A 20,099-nucleotide genomic window follows, 5' to 3' on the forward strand; every position below is an offset into this window, starting at 1 on the left:
TTTGCTACTTCTGTGTACAAGACCAACTTTGCTGAAATCAGTAAAGCTGGGCTTATTTTTTCTGGTGGTGAATTTAGTTCAGTCACCAAGACTGTTTTTCTTAATGTGGTGCTATGTTGTGATAATACTTTTCTCCTTTCCCAGTTGTCAATGGTGAACTGACTGGAGGAGCGTTCAGGAATGGACGGCGAACTTGTCTCCCAGCTCCCAGCCCTGACACCAGTAACATCAATCTATGGAATATTTTGAGAAATAACATTGGTAAAGATCTTTCCAAAGTATCCATGCCAGTTGAGCTAAATGAGCCTCTGAACACCTTGCAACATCTTTGTGAAGAGTTGGAGTATAGTGAACTCTTGGACAAGGCTGCTGAAACGGATGATCCTTATGAACGCATGGTAATAAATTTAGTGTAGCGCTTCTTATGTCTGTATTAAAAAGGAAACTGTTTTGTGGAGGTCCATACAGGACCCTCTATTGGTCTTCCATTACACAGAACTCCCTGCTTGGTCAGGTCCATCTGCCCTGTAGGTATGTCTGTGGTTTTCACCTGATAGCAGCCAGCATTTGGCTCTTATGTTTGTGTATGTTGTGTCTTTTCTTCATGGGAGACAGGGAAAGGTGGTTAAGGGACTTGGCAGCACTGTTGCTGAACATATTTGTTGTTCCCTGGCACAGCCTCACAGCACTGCAAGTACCTGGCAGTAGATGGCCTGTCTTTTTGTCGTGGCCAGGTACTCGGGTCCATTAACTGCCCTGTTCACGTGGGCTGAAGAGAGCAAGGGATTCTAAATGCTAGAGTTTTTTCCTTACTTCTGAAGAATTTGTACCTGTCTTACGATAGGAGCTTGAAAAGGAGGCAGAAGAGGTTCAGGAAGAGAAAGATGGTGCAACTGAAATTGAATTAAATTGAATTGAAGTCCTCATATCTACTACTGAGATGTAGTGCACTACTGGGCAACTGTTACAAGCCAAACTTAACAAACACCTTATGTTTTCACACCCCAGCTGAGGCACTTTCAAAAACTGAAATTTTTGAAAACAGAAATGCTGAACTACCCTGATCAGACCATAAGTGATGGCTGTGCTGTGAATGTTGCCCGCTTTCTGCTCTGCTATTGGAAAAACCAGGAGCTTGTTATCTGTGTGCCTGTCATGATTCCTTGAACTGCAGTTGCTAACTGGAGCTGCAATCTGGATTAATGTGGCATGTCAGTTAGCATATTACTCCATCTGGCTCTTGTTCAGAGGTTGGAATGTACAGGTAGATAAGGGGGGTGGACCATGCACGGGAGATCGTGAGATACCTTAGCATGAAGGACATCCTCAGTAGGAGCTCTTCATGTTTAGCAGTAAATAAAATGGGTACCAATGGGGGAAAATTCAATGGGGGAGAATTGATCCTGTCATTTAAAATTATCATCCAGTATTCACAAACAGCGTGGGTGGCTGAGTCTGTGTTGCAGCTCTTGGTTGATAAGCCTGATCAAAGGTGGAAATTAGTGTCTTGTACAGATTGTTTTAGGGGCCTATGAGAAGAGACTGACAGACCATGAAAAAAAATTGTACCACAATTCTACGATGTGATATCCCACACTATAAGAATCTCAGCCTATTTTCTGTTATGTTCTTGTCTGTATTCCAACAGGTTCTCATAGCTGCTTTTGCAGCATCGGGTTATGCCTCTACGTATTTCAGAGCAGGAAGCAAGCCGTTTAACCCTGTGCTTGGTGAAACTTATGAATGTATTAGAGAAGACAAAGGATTTCGATTTTTTTCCGAGCAGGTAAAGCTTGTTTCTAGATGAGTATTGATGTTTAGGTTTCTTTGTTTAACAGAGTGATCTTCTTCCTTCTTTTGAGTTAAAATGGTATGTTTTCTTAATAGTAAAGAAAGGTAGCAAGTATAAGTGAACTCATTAAATACTAGAAGGTGTCTGTTTTTATAGTAATCTGTTGTAGTGTTTTAAGCAGATAATGTAAAACTGAAGCTTAAACTGTCATCTGGTTTCATAGCAAAACAAGTTAGTAGTGTGGACTGCTTACTGTTTTTATATTGCAGTAACAGTTGTATTGTTTTTCGGAATGAAAATTAATTATTTTTTAACTCAGACAAGCTGTTTTTCAGGTTAGCCACCATCCTCCCATTTCAGCCTGCCACTGTGAATCGAAGAACTTTGTGTTTTGGCAAGGTATACATTTATAATTGAAAAGTGCAGAACTTTTTTTTACTAGCAAGTAAAAACTTTGTAGAAGCTGAGCTTTGTATTTATTTAAGTTTTATACTTAAAGTTTGTAGTAAGACATTAAAAACTGATGCTTTGAATTAATTCACTCAAAATTCTCATTCCTAAGAGTAAGTAGATGTGTTACATTTTGTCACTTGCAGCATGTTTATACATTTCCATTTAAAAGTTTTTTACCAAGAAAATTATTTCTTATAATCACAAGCTGCTGGTTTTTTTTGTTTGTTTTTTTTACAAAGTTGAACAAGCAGATGTTTATTTCTTTGTCTCTACTGTCATATACATTGAATTTATATTGAATAGTCTCAGGAGAGATTTGACAGCACAGCACAGGTATAACTTCTAGAAGAAAATGAAACTTTATCTTTTCTGATCTAATACCATTCTCTAGTTGTTCGTTTTCTTTTTTTGTATTTTATGACAACCTCATACTATGCCATTGTAAATGATGTAGTACAGCAGATCCCTGTAAGAGGGAGAATTGAGTCTTCCTGGTTTTGTAAATCTTTTATATTCAGATATCAGGTGGAAAAACAAATTTTGGGGGAAATCAATGGAAATTCTTCCAGTTGGAACCTTGAATGTGACTCTTCCAAAGTAAGCTACTGTTTTATTTCGTTTTGTTTTCTGATTTAGTCTAATCTGTATGTCTTTGTAACTGGGTTGGATGAAGGATAAGCAAAGGGCACATGAATTGAACTGTGTGGGTTAGTATGTAGCTCAAATCTCTTGTGTGTACATGCAGGTTGGGACACTGAAGTGATCAGCTGTTCAGAACAAGGCTGACAATACTTCCAGCTAGCATTGTCCATATTAAAGCTCTCAATACTGCTAGTATGGCCTCAGAAGAACCAGTACTGATATTTGAAGGTCATTTTCAAAATGTGAAAGCCAAAAAATGCAGTTTGATTTTAAACAAATAGTGTAAGGAAAGAGTTTCAATACAAATAAAATTGGTTTTAAGTTGTAAACCATGAGGATATGCTAGGAGAGGATACTTTAAGCATGCCTGCGGGTTCTGCAATACTCTGTTCTTGATCCTTTGAATTGGGGACACCTTTCTTTCTTTCTGCCTGTAACATATGGCATCCTTAGGGATTCCACCTCTTTATCATATCATCAAATCAAAGTAAATGCATTCTGAAGTAGCTTTGTCTTCTGTCTACATGTTCGGCCCTTAGCTCTGTAGGAGAATGTGCTTCATTCACCCATTTTAATCTCTGACAACAGATGTGCTCTTACTCCAAGTAGCTTTGACAGGAAAAGAGAAAATGTACCAGTGAGCCTACTTCACTTCTGTTTTCTTCTTTCCATATTTAGTTCTATCTGTAATTTAATTGCTTTGTCTGCCTCTGGCCTAAATCCAACCTTATACTGATCTTTGGATCCAGGTCTCCTAGAACTGAAGCCGAAGCACATAATGCTCTGAGGACAGTGAATATGCTCTGCAGGACTTCAGTGATTCATAGTGTCTTATTTGTATTTTGTAGCGTCATTCTTCAGTTCTCACACTAGAGCTTAGGTGAACTTTTCCATGGAAGATTAATAACATGCCCAGAACTTATGCTTTTAATAAAATAAACGATTGTTACAAAAGTTTTTCAGGAATATAGTCTGGTAATTATGTTAATGATTTACTTTTTTTTTTTTTTTCCATGATGATCATGATTAATTTGCATTATTAACCTCTTATTGATCTATTCTTAGGTATGGAGACTACTACGTCTGGAACAAAGTCACTACTTGCATACATAATATCCTTAGTGGAAGGAGGTGGATAGAACACTATGGAGAGATAACAATCAGGAACACAAAAAGCAGCGTTTGTATTTGTAAACTCACATTTGTCAAGGTAACACATTTATTCTAATGCATATCACTGCACGGCTTAAGTTTGTATAGAACTGTTTCTTCAATATTCCTGAAATATGTGACACTTCTGACTTATCGACATTTGTGAATATGTAAATCATCAAATAAGAGTGCTATTTCAAACAGTATGAACTGTATCAAAGTACTGTTATCAAACAGTACTTCTATTGAACTGGTCAACTTTGTCAGCATATTACATTGCTGTACAGCTGTGTGCTATACTGCTGTTGATTTTAATGAAAATCATTTAAAAATGAAATAGCAAAATTTCTTTTATTACAATGGAAATGCAAGCTCACTGGATAGACTTCTGTGCCATCTGGGTTTGCTAGAACTTGGCCACCACTTTTATCTCTTTGGCTTCAGTAATGCCTTCGCTCCTGTTATTTTAATAACCAGGCAAGGGTCATAAATAAAAACAGGTCAGTGTACAGCAAGTAATTAACTGTACTTAGATACCTTTTATACCAAAACCGGTTATCGAGTCATTCAAGGTTTCCCATACACTAACACAGTTAATATTCAGATCATTCAAATTTTGAATACATTATTCTTGGTGAGCAATTCTGATGTAAAATTTTGACTGTTGGTGACACATTAAGATTCATGCAATGTCGGTATTGGCACAGTGAGTGATGTGGTGACTGAGTAGTAATTCCTTATAAAACTTGCAGGTAAACTACTGGAATTCAAATGTAAATGAAGTCCAGGGAGTTGTGATAGATCAAGAAGGGAAGGTAGTGCATCGCCTCTTTGGAAAGTGGCATGAAGGTCTTTATTGTGGTGTAGCACCTTCAGCCAAATGCGTGTGGAGGCCAGGTAAGAAGCTTGTGATAAACTCTGGCAGGCACCATGGTATATTTCTAAACTGTGTAAAGCACTCTGAGCAATCATTTTAAGTACATGAAATGCTACTGGGGGAATATGTTTTTAGCTAAACAAGTGAACAAGGTTTTACAGGTGTTTATAATGAAGATAAATGGAAATCTCCTACTTGGCTCGGTCTACATCTTGGTTTGACTTCTTATCAAATCCTTTTGGGTGCTGGAGACAACATAAAAATGAAACTGAGAAAATATTTGGATATCTAGGTCTGCATGACTACTTTCTCAAAGAGAGCGGGGCCATCTTACCAAATTTAGTCTTCTGTTAAACTAAAGGATTTGTCTTCAGAGATAGTGAGCTCTTGTGATTTCAGAAGCTGAATTCAGCTTCGTTATTGCTTGCTTAGAAATTCTACCGTTGATTTACTCTTCCTTTGCACATGTAGTATTTTTCATATGTAAAGAGTGATTATCCAGAATCTGTCTTAATTGATAATGTTTTGTGCCTGCTATGCTCTGATGGCTATCAATGCTGAAGGTTCAGGACAGTGCCCAGTCAGACTTTGCATGAGTATACAGTCCAGAATTAACACAGCAATTTAGCTAGGATTGGCTTTTGTATACACATCTGAAAAGCGTGGGAACAGGAAGTTATTTCACTTGGAAATCTTGAGAACAGTAATTTTTATTTCAAAAGGAAGGATCATGAAAGCTTTGAATCTACTAGCAGGTAATTACAACCTATACAGGATAAGCAATTGAAATTAGTATTTTAGCGCATGTTGATCTATCTAGAGAATGCCTTTTGATACTTTTTAATTGTGTATAAGAGTAAAGTATTTTAATATTTTTTTTGCTTTTACAGTTTAATAAATATATAAATATTTTGGATGTTTATATTAGCAGTTTAAAAAGCGTGTTTTTCTTTGTCATGCATATACATGCAGGCTCCATGCCAACCAACTATGAACGGTATTATGGCTTCACAAGATTTGCTATTGAGCTCAATGAATTAGATCCTGTACTGAAACATCTTCTTCCAACAACAGATGCACGATTCAGGCCGGATCAAAGGCAAGAATGCTTATTTATGCACTTAATATTTGGTGATTTTAAGGGTGCATTTGGCTGAGTATTGGTTTTTGTCTGTGCACAGTCTGGACTTGGAGAATTCTCCTAGCTCTGAAGGTACTCAGTAGTGAAGTCAAATTTCTGCTTCACTCAATTGAAGGAAAGGAAAATAGAAAGCATCCTGCTTAGTATACTGCACAAGCCTTCTAGTTGAAGGTGCATGCTTAGTATACTGTACAGGTCTTCTAGTTGAAGGTAGTATTCTTCATAACAGGCTGGAATTACATGCTCTGAAATGTCATGCCCTGCAGCTGTGAATGGAGGCAATGAGAATTCCCTCCTAATTCTCAGTTTATACTACTTCAATGTTTGTGATACACTGAAGTAACTAGAGATAATGTATGCCTAAGGCTGGAAGGCAGTTACCTGCAACTGGGGAGTCGAGTATCAGTCACTCCCATTTTCTGAGGTTATGATTAGATCTTACAGAGGGTACAGCAAAGACAAGGAGCATGGTTTTTGCTAGTCTTCTGTGATGAACAGTCCTAGAAAATTCCTTGTTCAGATACAGTATGATTGCTATAAGATAGCTGTTATCCATACAGGCTTCTAGAGGAAGGAAATATAGAAGCAGCAGCATCAGAGAAGCAAAGAATAGAAGAACTCCAGAGAAGTCGGAGGCGGTACATGGAAGAAAACAGCATTGAATATGTACCCAAGTTTTTTAAGTGAGTCTTTTCATTTCAGTAGTAAACCTTTGCTGTGCTGTGACTGAATGAATTACTGCACCACACAGCCAATAGTTTTTGAAGTTTAAAATGGGGTAGAAGTATAACATTCTAGGAGCTGTTAACGTTCATCATTGTTAGCTCTTAGAAACTAAGATTTAGCTAAGTTATTGTAAGTCATTGCATAGACAAAGTAATAAGTAAAGTAAATAAACAAAAACAATGTATGTACACACACACGGATATATAATGTAGATTTAAATGTATATATACACAATTACAATTAAATTTTTAGGGAGTTTTTTTAATTAAGCAGTCTTTTGAAACAACAGATACCTATTCCAAACACCAGGAAGAATCAAAAGTGGTGAGACTGAAAAAGGCCTGATGTGTGATGAATGAAATGTTATGGTTAGATCAGAGAGATATGCTATTGATTGCATATTGTATAGGAGAAGAAATTTGATATCAGACTTCCCTCTCTTTTTATCTTCTATAGAAAAGTTATTGATGCTAATCAAAGAGAAGCCTGGGTTACCAATGAAACCTACTGGGAACTGCGAAAGGATCCGGGATTTAGTAAAGTAGAAATTCCTGTACTCTGGTAAACTGAGAATGTAGATCTAGTAAACATATCAACTCTCTGAAGAAAAAAAATAACTATGCACAATATGTTTCTTATAGATAAGTGTGGTTTGTGGGTCTATGGAAAAACCTATCATTTGCATTTATTTTCATCTTTATAATGGACTTTTGAAAGTGCATTAGACCAGGCCCCTGACCACTTCTGGATCTTTTTAATTTTGCAGCAGCCATTAAAAAAAAAAAAAAAAAGAAAAAAAAAAAAAAGAAAGAAAAAGGAACAAATAAAAACCTTTTGAAGTTTCATACAATGAAAATTCAGAAGAGAAGCAGATGAGTTATCCAAAGTCACTTGGAGGAGGCGGTAAATACAAAACTGCAATCGGTGCTTTAAACAGACATTAAGAGTAATGTAATTTAAATTAAAAGAAAAAAAGGAAGAAAAACAGAAAAAAATCCATTTTGTTTCAACTATTTTTGTTAAAATCTTTTGAGTCATCACACTGTCATTTCTGGCTTCAGGTTAGTCCTTTGGTGTCCTGTGCTTGGACTGGGCCTTGTCAAAACATGCTTTTCTGAAAGCTGTTCCCATTCATATGCCATTGTTCATGCCTTAAAGGAAATACCAAGATGTACAGTAAGTCATTTTAAAATATATACGCTTAGGCTTGTGTGAAGGGCAGATTTTTAAAGCACTAGGATTTTATCATGATATAAATATTGGAGGACCTGTATTATTTAAAATCAAAAGACAGCCAAACATCTAACTGTATTTCAGAGGAACAAGATCTACTGTACATGCTTTAGCTATTGGGAGCTGACTGTATAATCAGACTAAAAAGAAGCTGCTAACGAGTTAAAATTGAGGCTATTTTGGTAAATGCATATGAGTGGCTAGTCAGAAAATTCATATTTTAAGTGGCTAATGTTGAGATGCATTTGTTGCTTTTACCACTGAGCGAACATGGTCTTGCAGCAAATTCATTTCCCTATAATTGCTTATGCAATTAGGATTCCCTGAAGCTTTGCAACACTGTTAAAGCACAGAAAGATTTCATGGGAAAGTCTCTGGCTTCGCTCCAGAGGTTGGATCGTACCATAAATGAAATGTGATAGTTTTTTCCACACATGCTGTTTACTGGCTCTGTTCTTTCCCCAGCCACTTATTGCATCTAAATTTATATTTGAGAGTAGGGCAGAAGCTGCTGTGCTTTGTAGCTACCTTCTGCTACTCGTGTTGCCAAAATAGCTTTTGTGCAAAATTATATTTTACAGTTTTTCTGAAAGTGACTCTATATTTTTGATTAAGAACCAAGACTCTTACATATTGCTAAGCCTCAGTAAATATATGTAGGAGATGGTTTGGCACTTTCTGAATGAAAATCTCTGAAACACTGAACAGTAGTAGGGCAGATTTTAAAAGAAAAAGCATAATTTTATTTGGTAAAATGTGCATTCCATAAGGTATGGTGTAGTTTTTCATTTATATGTGTATTACACATCCACTTACTGATGCCAGGTTAGATTTCATAAATAGACTCTGTATTACTTTCTGCATGTAAACAGCATACATAATGCATACAATTTTGCCTATTTAAAATTGATTCCAATAATGAGACCTATAAAAAAAAAAGTTTGATTACTATGTAACTGCCAGAAATGCTACAAGGACAGCTGTCAGTGCAATACAATATGTACCTATTCCTCCCCCTGCCTCTTGCTTTTGCAGAGCTGACATCAGTTTGATTACTTAATATGCGTTTAGTTCTTCCCTTTGTTTATAAAGCAGAACAATTGGCTACTAATGAATCCCAGTTTCTTCATCTTACCAGGAAGAAACATGAAAACCTGAATAAAATATTAAGTTGAATTTTAAATAATTATGAATACTTGGTATAAAAAAAAAAAAACCTGCAGATTACCGGGATTTCTTCCAAAGGAAAATTTTAATTAATGAATAATGTAATTTTCTTTTTTACTTCAGCAGAACTGGATTTCTTCTTTTTTGAGTTCTACATCTATTATTGCAAAAAAATTAAGATATATAAAGGTCTGGGTTTTTTTAATTGTATTTGTTTCACTTCAACATACTTGCTCTAATGGTGTTATACTACAAAACAAATTGGCACGCTATGTGCAAAATAGTGATTGATTATACTGGGTCACTTTTTAAAATGAAATATACTATTAAGCATTTGCCCATCTCATGCTTCGGTCTCTGTGTGCAGTTTGCTGCAGCATTGGAAAGTATTATGTATGCATATCTGCAGGTATATTTGAGGGACAGAACTTACGTCCTCCTTTGTTTTTTGAGTTTTTTCTGTATTTAAATTAAAAAAGAAAAGGTATTTAGTTTTACGGTGTTCTGATAGTGTTTCATGAATACCATTCTTTGCAATGCAGGCTTGGTTAACACTGAAGATGCTATCACTTAATTATTCTTTTGCAATTGTTTATCTGATACTCATTGTAAGAAAATTAGCATTTGATTTTTTTTAGAGTTAAAAAAAATGGTACACTAAATCTTTCTATTGAAGGCACTCTTTGAACCTATGGAGTATTAATTTAACTGAATGTTAAACTAGTTAATTAGTAACTAGAGGAATTACAAAGCGTTGCAGGATTTTTTCTGTCTTTATCAGAATCCTAACAGTGCCAGCAGGTGTGCCATTAGCTGTTTCCTACAGTACAGAATTCTCTGTGCTCTGTGAAAAAAATTAATTTTTCCTGCAAACTTGATTGGACACTGTGACAACGTGTTGGGTTGTGGTATGTTTCTTTGCCCAGGTCGGTGATGAGGTATTCATCTACGAGCACTGTAAATTGACCCCTCTTTGCAGGCTGCCAGCAGGGTCTTAGCTGCTGGTTGGTCCCTTCAAGCCTGAGGATTTGGGCAGTTTCCAGCCCACCTTGTTCCATTCATCTGGGCAATATTTCCTTTACAAGGGCATAAAAGGTACTTACCTGCTCGGCAGATTTATTGTGATGAAAATCAATGTCAATCATTTCACATTTTAGAAACAGGAGTTCAACTTTCAATATAAAGATGTTTCCCTTGCTTTTTCTCTTGTTTTCTTTAAATACTTCTGTGTAAAGTAGTCAGCCCTTAAGCTTCAGTTCTGCAGTAGTGAAATGTACGGTCAATTAATACTTTAAAGTGTACTTCATTTTCTTCCTTGTTCTCATACTGTGGATACGATAGGGCAATGATAGCTGTGTCCATCAAAAGCTGTGTGATCTTACAAAGACTTCAATAACAACATTCCTATATTAGATGCATATTAACAAGATAGCAGATTTTCCTGCTTATTAGAAACTGTTACCTTGCTGGAAATAACATTTGAATATGAGTTGATTTTCATAGTATCACTGTGATTAAAATGTCACATCAGCACTCATTCTAATTTTAGATGCAGGTTGCATGAAGTAAATATTTTTGTGTTAGATCGTTCTATAATACTCTGGTCATCTTACAAATACAGTCACACCTTTTTGTATCATTTTTTTCCCCCTAATTTTGAACTTCTGAATCTGAATGAGCTTTTATGACATTTGTGAGTTTTGCTTGAACAGCAGGTGCCAGGCAGATGTGAAATGCTGCAGGACATACATGTTACCAGCATTGGTCCTGCCCTTCCATGTGAGGATTTGCACCCCAGCCATGCATTCCTGCTCATTGCGTTCCTTTCCCCACCCAAAATTGGATTTTTAGGATAGTTTGGGAGGAAGGAGAGCTTCACTTGCAAATGCACAATAACTGAGAGGGCTGGATATTCTGGGTTTTCTTTTGCAAGTTTAAAAAAAAACCCTTCCTTTAGCTATCAAAGCTTGGTTAGTATGTTGCCTTTGTTTTATAGGATTTTGAATTGTTTGCTGCATAAATGGGCATTGACTGTTTTAAATGCCGTTGGCTGCAATAGTCTGAGGAATTAACTTCATTGTATTTGTCCCTACTAATTCTGGATTTGCAAAATGAAAGCAAATGAAGAATTCTTAGATTAAATCTAAAGAAAAAGGGTATTTTTATTCATATGCTGAAATTGAGGGGTTATATTGAAGAGAGTTTGGTTCAGCTATGGGAAAAAGATATTCACAGAATTGTGTGGAAAAAAAACAAACGCTGGAACGTCCTCACCTGTCAGCATGTATTATACAGACTCCTTGGAGAAGGCTAAAAGATTGGTATGTCTTAACTACTTATCTGAGCAGCTATTGGGGCTGCTATCTAGCATTTTCATCTTGGATGTCATTAAGTAACACTCCTCAAAATTGAACATACATTGCTGGGAGTCAAGGTGGTCAGAGATACAGTTGCAACTATTTTTTTCGTTGTTGTTAATCTGCTCAAAATTCTAAGGGAACATTCAGTATAATACTATTTCTGTATTTCTGTACTTTCTACTTTATCAATCCTGATTTTTTTATTATGATTCTGTTTTATTATGATTCTGGTATCACTCAGAAGATAAGTTTCATGGAGAAAGGATGTGTTTTTTCCTGTTCGTTTTTGTTCCTGTTTAATTGTTGGGTTTTTTTTTTTGTTTGTTTTAGAGAGAAGAATCTAGACTGTGCTAATTAAAATTTAATTATTAATAAGGAGAATATCTCCCTACAATCTCTTTGCACTCCCTCAGAACAGGGTATGGCACCACAGGAATGTTATAAATCTCATTAAGTTAAAACAAAGAAAAGGCTTATTTACAGCAGTTGATTTTATTTTTTGTATTATGCAGTGTAAAGGGTCTAATCACAAAAGTTATTTAAACTTCAGCATATATAACCTTTTGTTGAGTATCTTGGTGTACATTCCATCCTTCTTCCACTGACTTGAGGAGCCTCTTTATAAAAATCTCCTTAAGGGAATTTCTATATGGCATCTTGCAAGTTTAAAAAGCATCAGAAATTGATCCTTAGGTGTTTTATATATATGTACATCCCTCTTTTGTCAAGTTCTTTTCTAATATTAAACCCACCATGTCTTTTTCCCCTTGTGATCTCTGACAAACTTGAGAAGGGAGAGACTACAATGGAGAGCAGTGGAACCAGAGACATCAGTTCTGTCAGTGGCATCCTTGTAGCAGAACAGAAAAAATTCAAGCATCTGCAGATTAAAATGTCATAGCAGCTGTTAAATCTGTTTCAGGCAGGTTGTTAATACCATTTCTCTTTCTAGTGTTCCATGACAGTATGAGCAAAGGGAGGATTGGTGACATTTGCTCAGAATTGATTCTGAAGGTAAAAAGAAATTTTATTCTATTTATAAATAAAAATGACTGTAGACAATATTTGTCTGAAGTAATATTGGTAACATGGACAAAGAGTTAGAGATTTTATAAATACGGAAATCAAAAAGTTGGGATATATATACCACTCAGCAGTGTGTAATATATTCTGTCCTGAACTATGAATAGTAAGGATACCTATTCATATCCCTGGAGCCATGAACCACATGTTGTCTCCCATGAAACACTAAAAAAAAACATTTCCATGTTTACTGCTAATTTAATGATCTGTGTTCATGGATGAGGCATATCTTATGCTAAGCTATAATCTTGCTGTCACAAACTATTAGGAACGCAAAATGGGAAGAGGTAAGCAGTCTTTCACAGTGGTGGAGGTGGATGATTTAATTGTTTGTACTCTAGGCATCCTCATGATAAAAGTGTTATACAAATATTCAAACAGAGCAATTCTTCCTTGTGCCAGTCAGTTTAGCCACAAATGCAACATCTTTTTTCTGGAACTGTTTTACTATTTGTGATTGCATTTCTGGCAGCTGGAGTCTGTTGGGCTGGTTTCTCATGTCCACTGAGAACAGTCAGAAGCAGTCAGACTGGAAATTCAGATTTCTTTTCTCGTAATTGTCTGTTCCTTTGTCTCATAGTCCTCTACCTTTTGGAAATTTACTTCAACAGGAATATTACAATAGCATTTAAAAGTTCAGTTTAGATTAACCCATCAGTATTTTGTGGGTGAAGGAGAATTCAGGATACGTTTCTTAACTATGTTGAATAAATCAAGCGATACAAAAATATCATTGTATTTGCCTAATATTTAACATACATATTTGGAGATCAAATCACCAATAATGAAATGGTACATAAAAATTTAAAATATGCGTTTTCACCCATCTTAAAGGTGAAGATTATCATTCTAACATAAGGTTAGAAATTAGGTGTATTCCGTTCTTCAAAGAAATGTGGATGGTATTCATTGGAGGCTTGCATTTATCATAAGAAATTCACATCAGAATAAATTTTATATTCAGCTGAGTCTCATCTAAGACGTGACTAGGAACTGAGAAATGTTGATGAATATATTCTGGTATGCAGGCGTAAATGCAAAGATTGCAATTAATAGCTTAGTTAAGCTTTTGCTATAATTAACAAAAGCTCTGTTCTTTTTGTAGACTAATTATTTTCAAACATTCATTCCTTACCAATGACTAATTGCATATCAGGTTTGAGTTTTGAAAATGAAGTGGTGTTTGCAGCTCCACAGACAAAGGATAGTTCTTCTCGCGTGTATTTTGCTCAGGTCTTTTACTTTTCCACTAAGATTTTGCTTGGACCAAAAAGAAATGTTAGTGGGTTTTCCTGGATGAGAATCTTCCTTTGTGTATTGACTTGTATCTGTAGTAAGTGAGAAAGCAAGGTGTTAGCATTTGATGTCTGAATTCTTTTCCTTCAGTAAAATGTGTAAGGAACTGCTTGCTCTTTAACAGTTACTGCTAGTTGACTGGAGCAGATGCTTTGCTTAGCCTATGAGAAGACATTAAACTACTGTGGCATCCAGAGAGATCATGATGATAGTTCTGTATTAGGAGATTAGGAATATCTGCTTTGTTGTAACCAGTAGCAAGCTTTCTTATTTGGGTCTGTGTCGATTGCCCTTTGTATGATTATAATTATAATTTCTTAGCATTTCAACAGAGAACTGTGTATTTTCTCTCATTGTTTTCCACAGTTGATACAAATTGGAAATAACATAGCACTTTTTTGCTGTAATGAATTCCAGTACTTGCAGATTGCTCACACTGAGAATGCTATTAGAGAAGTAAGGATTAGATTAGCTGCCAATTTTACATTGCTTTCTGAGCTTCATTACTCTTAGCAGCATTTACTTTCAAACGGGAAGCAGCCCAGCAGCAGTGAACAAAAATGTAAAAAGAATAGCTAGAAGGGCATTATTTGCTAAATTTCCATATCCCTGCACCTACTTGAGGAAAAAAAAAATCTGATTTTTTTTTTTACACCGTTATGTAATATCCTTGTGAACAGATGTCCTTGGAGTCTTTCTACTGTGGTTAAACTGTTGTGCTAGTTAGAAATGTTTTCAGAATTTTTTTTTTTTTTTTTAAGATGAATTTTAAAGGCAAATCGTTGCTTTCTAGGAAACCCAACATACAGAGTCATTGCTATATTTAAGTACTGCAGACTGTGACTTTATTTTGACTCGACTGTAACTGCGGAGGGTCTGTGTACCTTGATGCACCAGACAAAAATTTGTTGTTTGAAAGGAATAGAGAAGTGTTACGTGGAGGAAAAAAAAAAAAAAAAAAAAGAAAACAAGAAGTATTTGTGCTTCCAGCTACAAAAATGTTGCGGAAAGCACTACTTTTGAGCAATGCAGTGTTAAACCGCACCTCATTTTTTGCTGTGAAGTTCACTTCTATAAGGAGATGAAGGAGAAAAAGATAGTGGGGAAAGGAAGTCAGTACTGCAATTTTGAAATTACTCAGAAAATTGAAGTGCGAATCTTTATGTTGAAAGCTGTAAAAGCTACTTAAAGTCTTGCAATTTTTATAACTTTAAATGTAGTCCTTCATCATACATTGAGTAATTTATTTATTTCTTTTTAAATCCTTATCTTGGTTGCCATCCTGCAAATACATCTTCATTTGTTCTTGACAATTTGCAATTTTGGGAGATCTTTCAGGATGATGATTCTTTACATCTTCCTAATTCTGTTCTCCAAATACTGACTATGATTATGCCTATAAAAGCACTTAAATTTATCAAGCACCAACAATTGAGAAATAATATAGATAAGATGTAATTTCAATAGACTTTGATTTCACATGCAAGAGTTAAACAGTAATGTGCATGCCAGAATTTTTGTAGCTTCACCTTCTTGGACTGATCAGGCATCGGTGTGTCCCTAAGGTACACCTTGCAAGTGGTCTCATTGAATTCAGTTAGAAAGATGTAGATGTTTAAATAAGAAGGCTCATCAGAAAGAAATCAACATACCTGGCTACACCAGGCTTTGTAACACTTAATTTTTAATTCCTATGTGCTCAGACAAATAAGCATATGTGCAGATGAGGCTGAGCTCCTATTGGTATTCTATGGACCTCAGTGAACTTCTAGAGAAGTGGATGGTCTAGCTGCTCGAATGTATTGCGGTGTCAGGCCTACTATATAGTCAAGCCTGAGTGTTCAGCGTAATTTTGAATGTGTGCACTGTCTCATGAAAGATCAATGTGTGAAATGCAGCTGGTTTGACTGCTTGCCAATCAGAGCAATATATTTAACTTTATTTTGACTCTACTGTGTTTGTGAACCACGTTTTGGTGCAGTGTTTAAGGATCAGTCAATTATGTGTCTCTGCATAGATCAATTATGTATGACATTTGAGAGAAAGAGCAGGAGATCAGATCAATGACAATTCATCATGTTATGTTTCACTCTGGCAAGCTGAATTGTAGGAATATTTGTGATTCCTTTCCATTTGCCTGTGCTCCACAGGCTGGTGCCAGCCTGGAGCAGGGGCTGCTGGTACTGCATGCTGGTTGTAGGGAAAGGCTACTTTCTCTGACCTGTGGAGAAGGGGTGTCTAACTAAGAGCATGTTTCCAGTCTCAGCCCATGGAAGGCATGAACATGAGAAAGTGCCTCCCTTCCTCTCCTATTAGGCTTTAGCACATCAGTAAAATTGCTATTTGTTTAGTATATTGAGTTCTCTAGCAACTTTCTGGCTAGCAAGTAGGTTTGACCTTTGAAGGAGCAGTGAGATGGCAGTTTTAAGTTCCCATGTAGTACAGCTGCAACGCACTTGCCCTGTGTCTTTGTACTTGTGAGTTGGTTTTGATCATGCTGTTATAATATGTCTGAATGCAGATGAGGCCTCGTGCTGACTACCTCTTGTGCAATAAATTACAGGCTCATGCAGCAGTGGGTGTTGGTGGCGATTCCTTGGCAACAGGAGCATCTGTTTGCCATGTGATTCAGGGAAGGGATGATGGTACAATAGTAAACAAGAGAATTTAATTGGGAGTTCACTCCAGTGGTTTACGTGGTATAGACAATACCCATGATATCAACTCCAACTGAGGAAAGTCCTACAGCTTCTGGTAGGAAATAAAAGTGAACTTGGCTATGCTGTAGTTTATGTTGTGCTCTAAAATGTAACAAAAGATGTCATCTGTTTCCTCCATCTGAACCGGGTTTACCAGGATATCATGTCCAAGACACACACGCATTTCTAGATTTTGAGGAAACATGATGCTCTTTTACCTGTTGCATTGTAATTGGATAATGCATGTACAAATGACTTGTTTAGCCTGCCAATGAATGTTGCTAATGCCTTACCAAAAAAAGCGTATTTTTTGTATTTTTTTCCTCAGAGGCAAATCCAAACAATGCTAGATTTGGGAAACTGTTTACTGAAAAGCATTTTCTAACAGATCTCTGAAGAAGTGCAATTGTATAATTATTATTGTTCAATGCATACAGTACATTGTCTCCATCACTCTGTACACTGCTGCTATTAGTGCTTGTTCTAATAAATCTCAATGTACACTGTTTAAGCTGCTGTGATCTGCGTTCTGATTATTGACATAAGAAACACCTTGGAGTACGACTTTCAAATGACTTGTTTGTAAGCAGGTAAGCAAACTATTAATTGTAACAATCCTGAATATATGTTGTGCAGGTTGATTTTGCAGAGGCAGGTGGCAGCAGCATCAATAGCACTGAAGAAGTTTGTGCCACATAACTCTGTTCCTTTAAATCTGGCAAGGGTTACCAACCGCAGTCTCCAAGAAGATAATTTTCCGTTTGTCAGTTCCCAGTTTTATCTTTATGCTACAGCTGGTAAGAGCCCTATGACTTTTGTCTTGTCAGCTTGCACCTTGTGATTAAAGGGAGCTCGAAGTATGTTTCTCAAGTTGTGTGAGAGGGAGTAGAGTAAATGGGTTCGTGGTGTTCTCTAATAGAATTGAAAAAAGAGGTGTGGAAATAAAGGAGAGAAAAGAAGTTACTAGACACCTACCCATTCTGGCATCTCCTTGGAAAAAACAGTACTGTGTGAGATTTTTCATTATGTGTTCCTGTCTGTTGTTCAGCCCTTAGATCAATTACGTTTCATTTTGAAAGCAGCTATTTGTTTTGGAGGAGAAGCTAAGGTTTTTTTGTTGTTTCCTGAGAGCAAGTGTTGAAGCATTCTGGTAGGCTGCCTGCCTGGAAGCAGCAAAGAAGGGAAAAGATTTTTTTAATGAGGTTTTTTTTTTTTTTTTCTTGTCACTAGAATGTATAACTGATGTCATCCAAACCTTACATGTTCTGAGCCTGGTTGCACCCAGAGCTAATTCAGTTATAGGATTCTTTTAGAAGAATAGTTCAGATTTCACATTTCTGTGGATGGGATCTGTGTTTTGTTGCTGAATACCTTGCCAAGCCAGCCTCTCTTCAGTGACTTGCTCAGCAAAAGTGCTGTAAGTGAAATGTGAAAAGTTGCACGTTGTTATTTAATTGGTTAAACAAACAAGAAACCTTTGAGAAGAAAGGAGAGCTCAAGAGGGCTGAGTCAGCACTGCCAGTCTGCTTCTCTCTTCTTTGCATCTAACTGGGCAGAAAAACTATTCCTTGAGCATGGAAGTTAACTTTATACTTAAATTTAATCTGATCAAGAGACAGATGATAGTCCTTCACCACAAACACGTAGGCGTGGTGATGTGGTGAAGGGAGACAGTGTAGGAAGTTATCGACAGGATTTCAGCCTGACTCAGCTGAAGAGTTGCCCACAGAAAGCTGCTCCCAGCAGCACTGCTGCTACAAAATCTGTTCTGAGGGAATGATGCACAGCATTTTTGCCCAAACAACATATCAAGACTCATGGTTCTCCAAGTCACTGTTAGATTACGTATTTAAGACTTTCTAAATGTTAAAAACCATAAGTATGTAATAATGACTGTTTTTGCACTGCGTATGTAAAAATATTTTTCCTATTAAGTAATCATTATCTTTTTTCTTTCAATCTTATTTAGTAAAGTATCGTTCAAAACCAATGAAATACTGTGGGCTAGCTGAGAACGTATCCTGTAGTTTATTTATACTGGGTGGTGTGTCTAATTTTATGCAAGGTCAGAAAATATTGTGTTATATAACCGTTAGGCTGAGTAGTCAAGAGAGAGATTGGGTTCTGTGGCACGTATCTATGTCCCATGCTTTTTATTAAGGGTAAATATAACAAGAATTAAGGGCAAGTTAATACAGTATGGGTTAAAGTATGTTACAGGCATGAATGTGGTGTGAAGACATTTTTACCTGTTTTTAATTAATGCCTGACCTATCTTTTTTTTTTTTTTTTTTTTTTTTTTTTGCATGGAAAACACCCAGAGCAAAATCAAATACTTAGTTTCTTTTCTCTATGCCGGCTGCCATGGGTGTATTTCCTCCCTCAGGGCAGAAATGAGACTAACTAGTAGCTCAAATGTTGCAACTACCTTAGTATTCTTGAGCAAGTTTTCTGCTCTGAAACGTTTTCAAAAAGTGACCTTTTCTTGGACCGTAAGTGGATGGCAAATTCTGGTAAGGACATCTCAGTTGTCTTCCAGTTGTTTTTTGTTGATGTTTCTGATAAAATTTAAGGTATGGATTTTCTTTTATGTACAGTATTTCTGAGGCGTTTCACTTAGTCAAAGAAACTGCACTGACAACACAAGGACACACCAAATCAGTTCTACTTCAGGAACTCATTTCACTTAAATGCTGATCAGCCAGCCCAGTACAACAGTATTAGTTAGGCTGCTTCTTATGTTTGGTGGTAAAGAGGTTTTTTTTATGTCATCTGTCTGTAAATGCTTAGTATCTGTAAACTGCTCAGGTATCCTCTCATCTACATGTGGGGGAACAAAAAAAAAAAGAGACTGGATGAGGAAGTGTTTTTGTAGCATGAAAAGAAACAACCTAAGTAAGAGCAGGTGTAGCTATGAAAGAGGATGCTGAATTCTTGCATGCCGTACAAACACCTACATCATTTAACCTGTTCGTAAATACTCTCCATGTAAAGATCTAAGAGTACTTTACAGTACCAGTTAGTTTTTACAGGATCCTACTTGAGAAAATGATGTCTTACCAAAGCCGCATATAGTGGCTTTCATGGAGTGATGTTAATCACAGTGCAGCCAGCAGCAATGCTAAAAATAAATGCTGCTGAGATGAAAGCATAACAAGAAGCACAATGTCTGTGCTGAAGGGAATGTTGTGGAGAGCTAACTGCCCCGGTGCCCATCTGGCAGACAAGCACAGTTAGTTTGAATTGTATCACAGCATGGAAATCCTTTGGTTTGTAGTTTTTCTTTGAATGTTGTGACACCACAGCTACAGTTCTACGTCCTCACGGAGGTTGAGTTTCAAGGCCACAGAGATGTCCTCCAATGCAGTGTGCCCACCCACAGATGCTGGCTGAAAGGTTTAACCCATGGAGCAGCATCCCTCAAAGGAAAGGCAGTGGTAAGCCTGCATTAAATCATGCTGGGAAATCTGTTTCTAAG

At 36.6% G+C, this 20,099-nt stretch overlaps 1 protein-coding gene across 3 annotated transcripts in view; it reads left to right on the forward strand.

The window, feature by feature from the left end:
• The window catches only part of OSBPL6 (oxysterol binding protein like 6), a 93,656-nt gene that overhangs the window by 69,994 nt on the left and 3,563 nt on the right, over positions 1-20,099 (forward strand). For 2 of the 3 annotated variants that reach the window (XM_042875044.1, XM_042875045.1), the window contains 14 exons: positions 145-398; positions 1,649-1,786; positions 2,128-2,191; positions 2,764-2,842; positions 3,953-4,097; positions 4,792-4,936; positions 5,889-6,015; positions 6,618-6,740; positions 7,240-7,324; positions 7,845-7,959; positions 12,496-12,557; positions 17,134-17,211; positions 17,852-18,038; positions 18,943-20,058. In XM_042875044.1, the coding sequence (XP_042730978.1) occupies positions 145-398; positions 1,649-1,786; positions 2,128-2,191; positions 2,764-2,842; positions 3,953-4,097; positions 4,792-4,936; positions 5,889-6,015; positions 6,618-6,740; positions 7,240-7,324; positions 7,845-7,901 (1,217 nt within the window). In that variant the 3' untranslated portion in view covers positions 7,902-7,959; positions 12,496-12,557; positions 17,134-17,211; positions 17,852-18,038; positions 18,943-20,058. Of the gene's footprint in view, positions 1-144; positions 399-1,648; positions 1,787-2,127; positions 2,192-2,763; positions 2,843-3,952; positions 4,098-4,791; positions 4,937-5,888; positions 6,016-6,617; positions 6,741-7,239; positions 7,687-7,844; positions 7,960-12,336; positions 12,558-17,133; positions 17,212-17,851; positions 18,039-18,942; positions 20,059-20,099 lie in introns of all 3 variants that reach the window. The other variant, XM_042875043.1, reaches the window with a different exon arrangement.

The sequence above is a fragment of the Lagopus leucura genome, unplaced genomic scaffold (genome assembly GCF_019238085.1).
Source record: "Lagopus leucura isolate 7727_CA_CO unplaced genomic scaffold, USGS_WTPT01 Super-Scaffold_100012, whole genome shotgun sequence".
NCBI classification, from domain to species: Eukaryota; Metazoa; Chordata; class Aves; order Galliformes; family Phasianidae; genus Lagopus; species Lagopus leucura.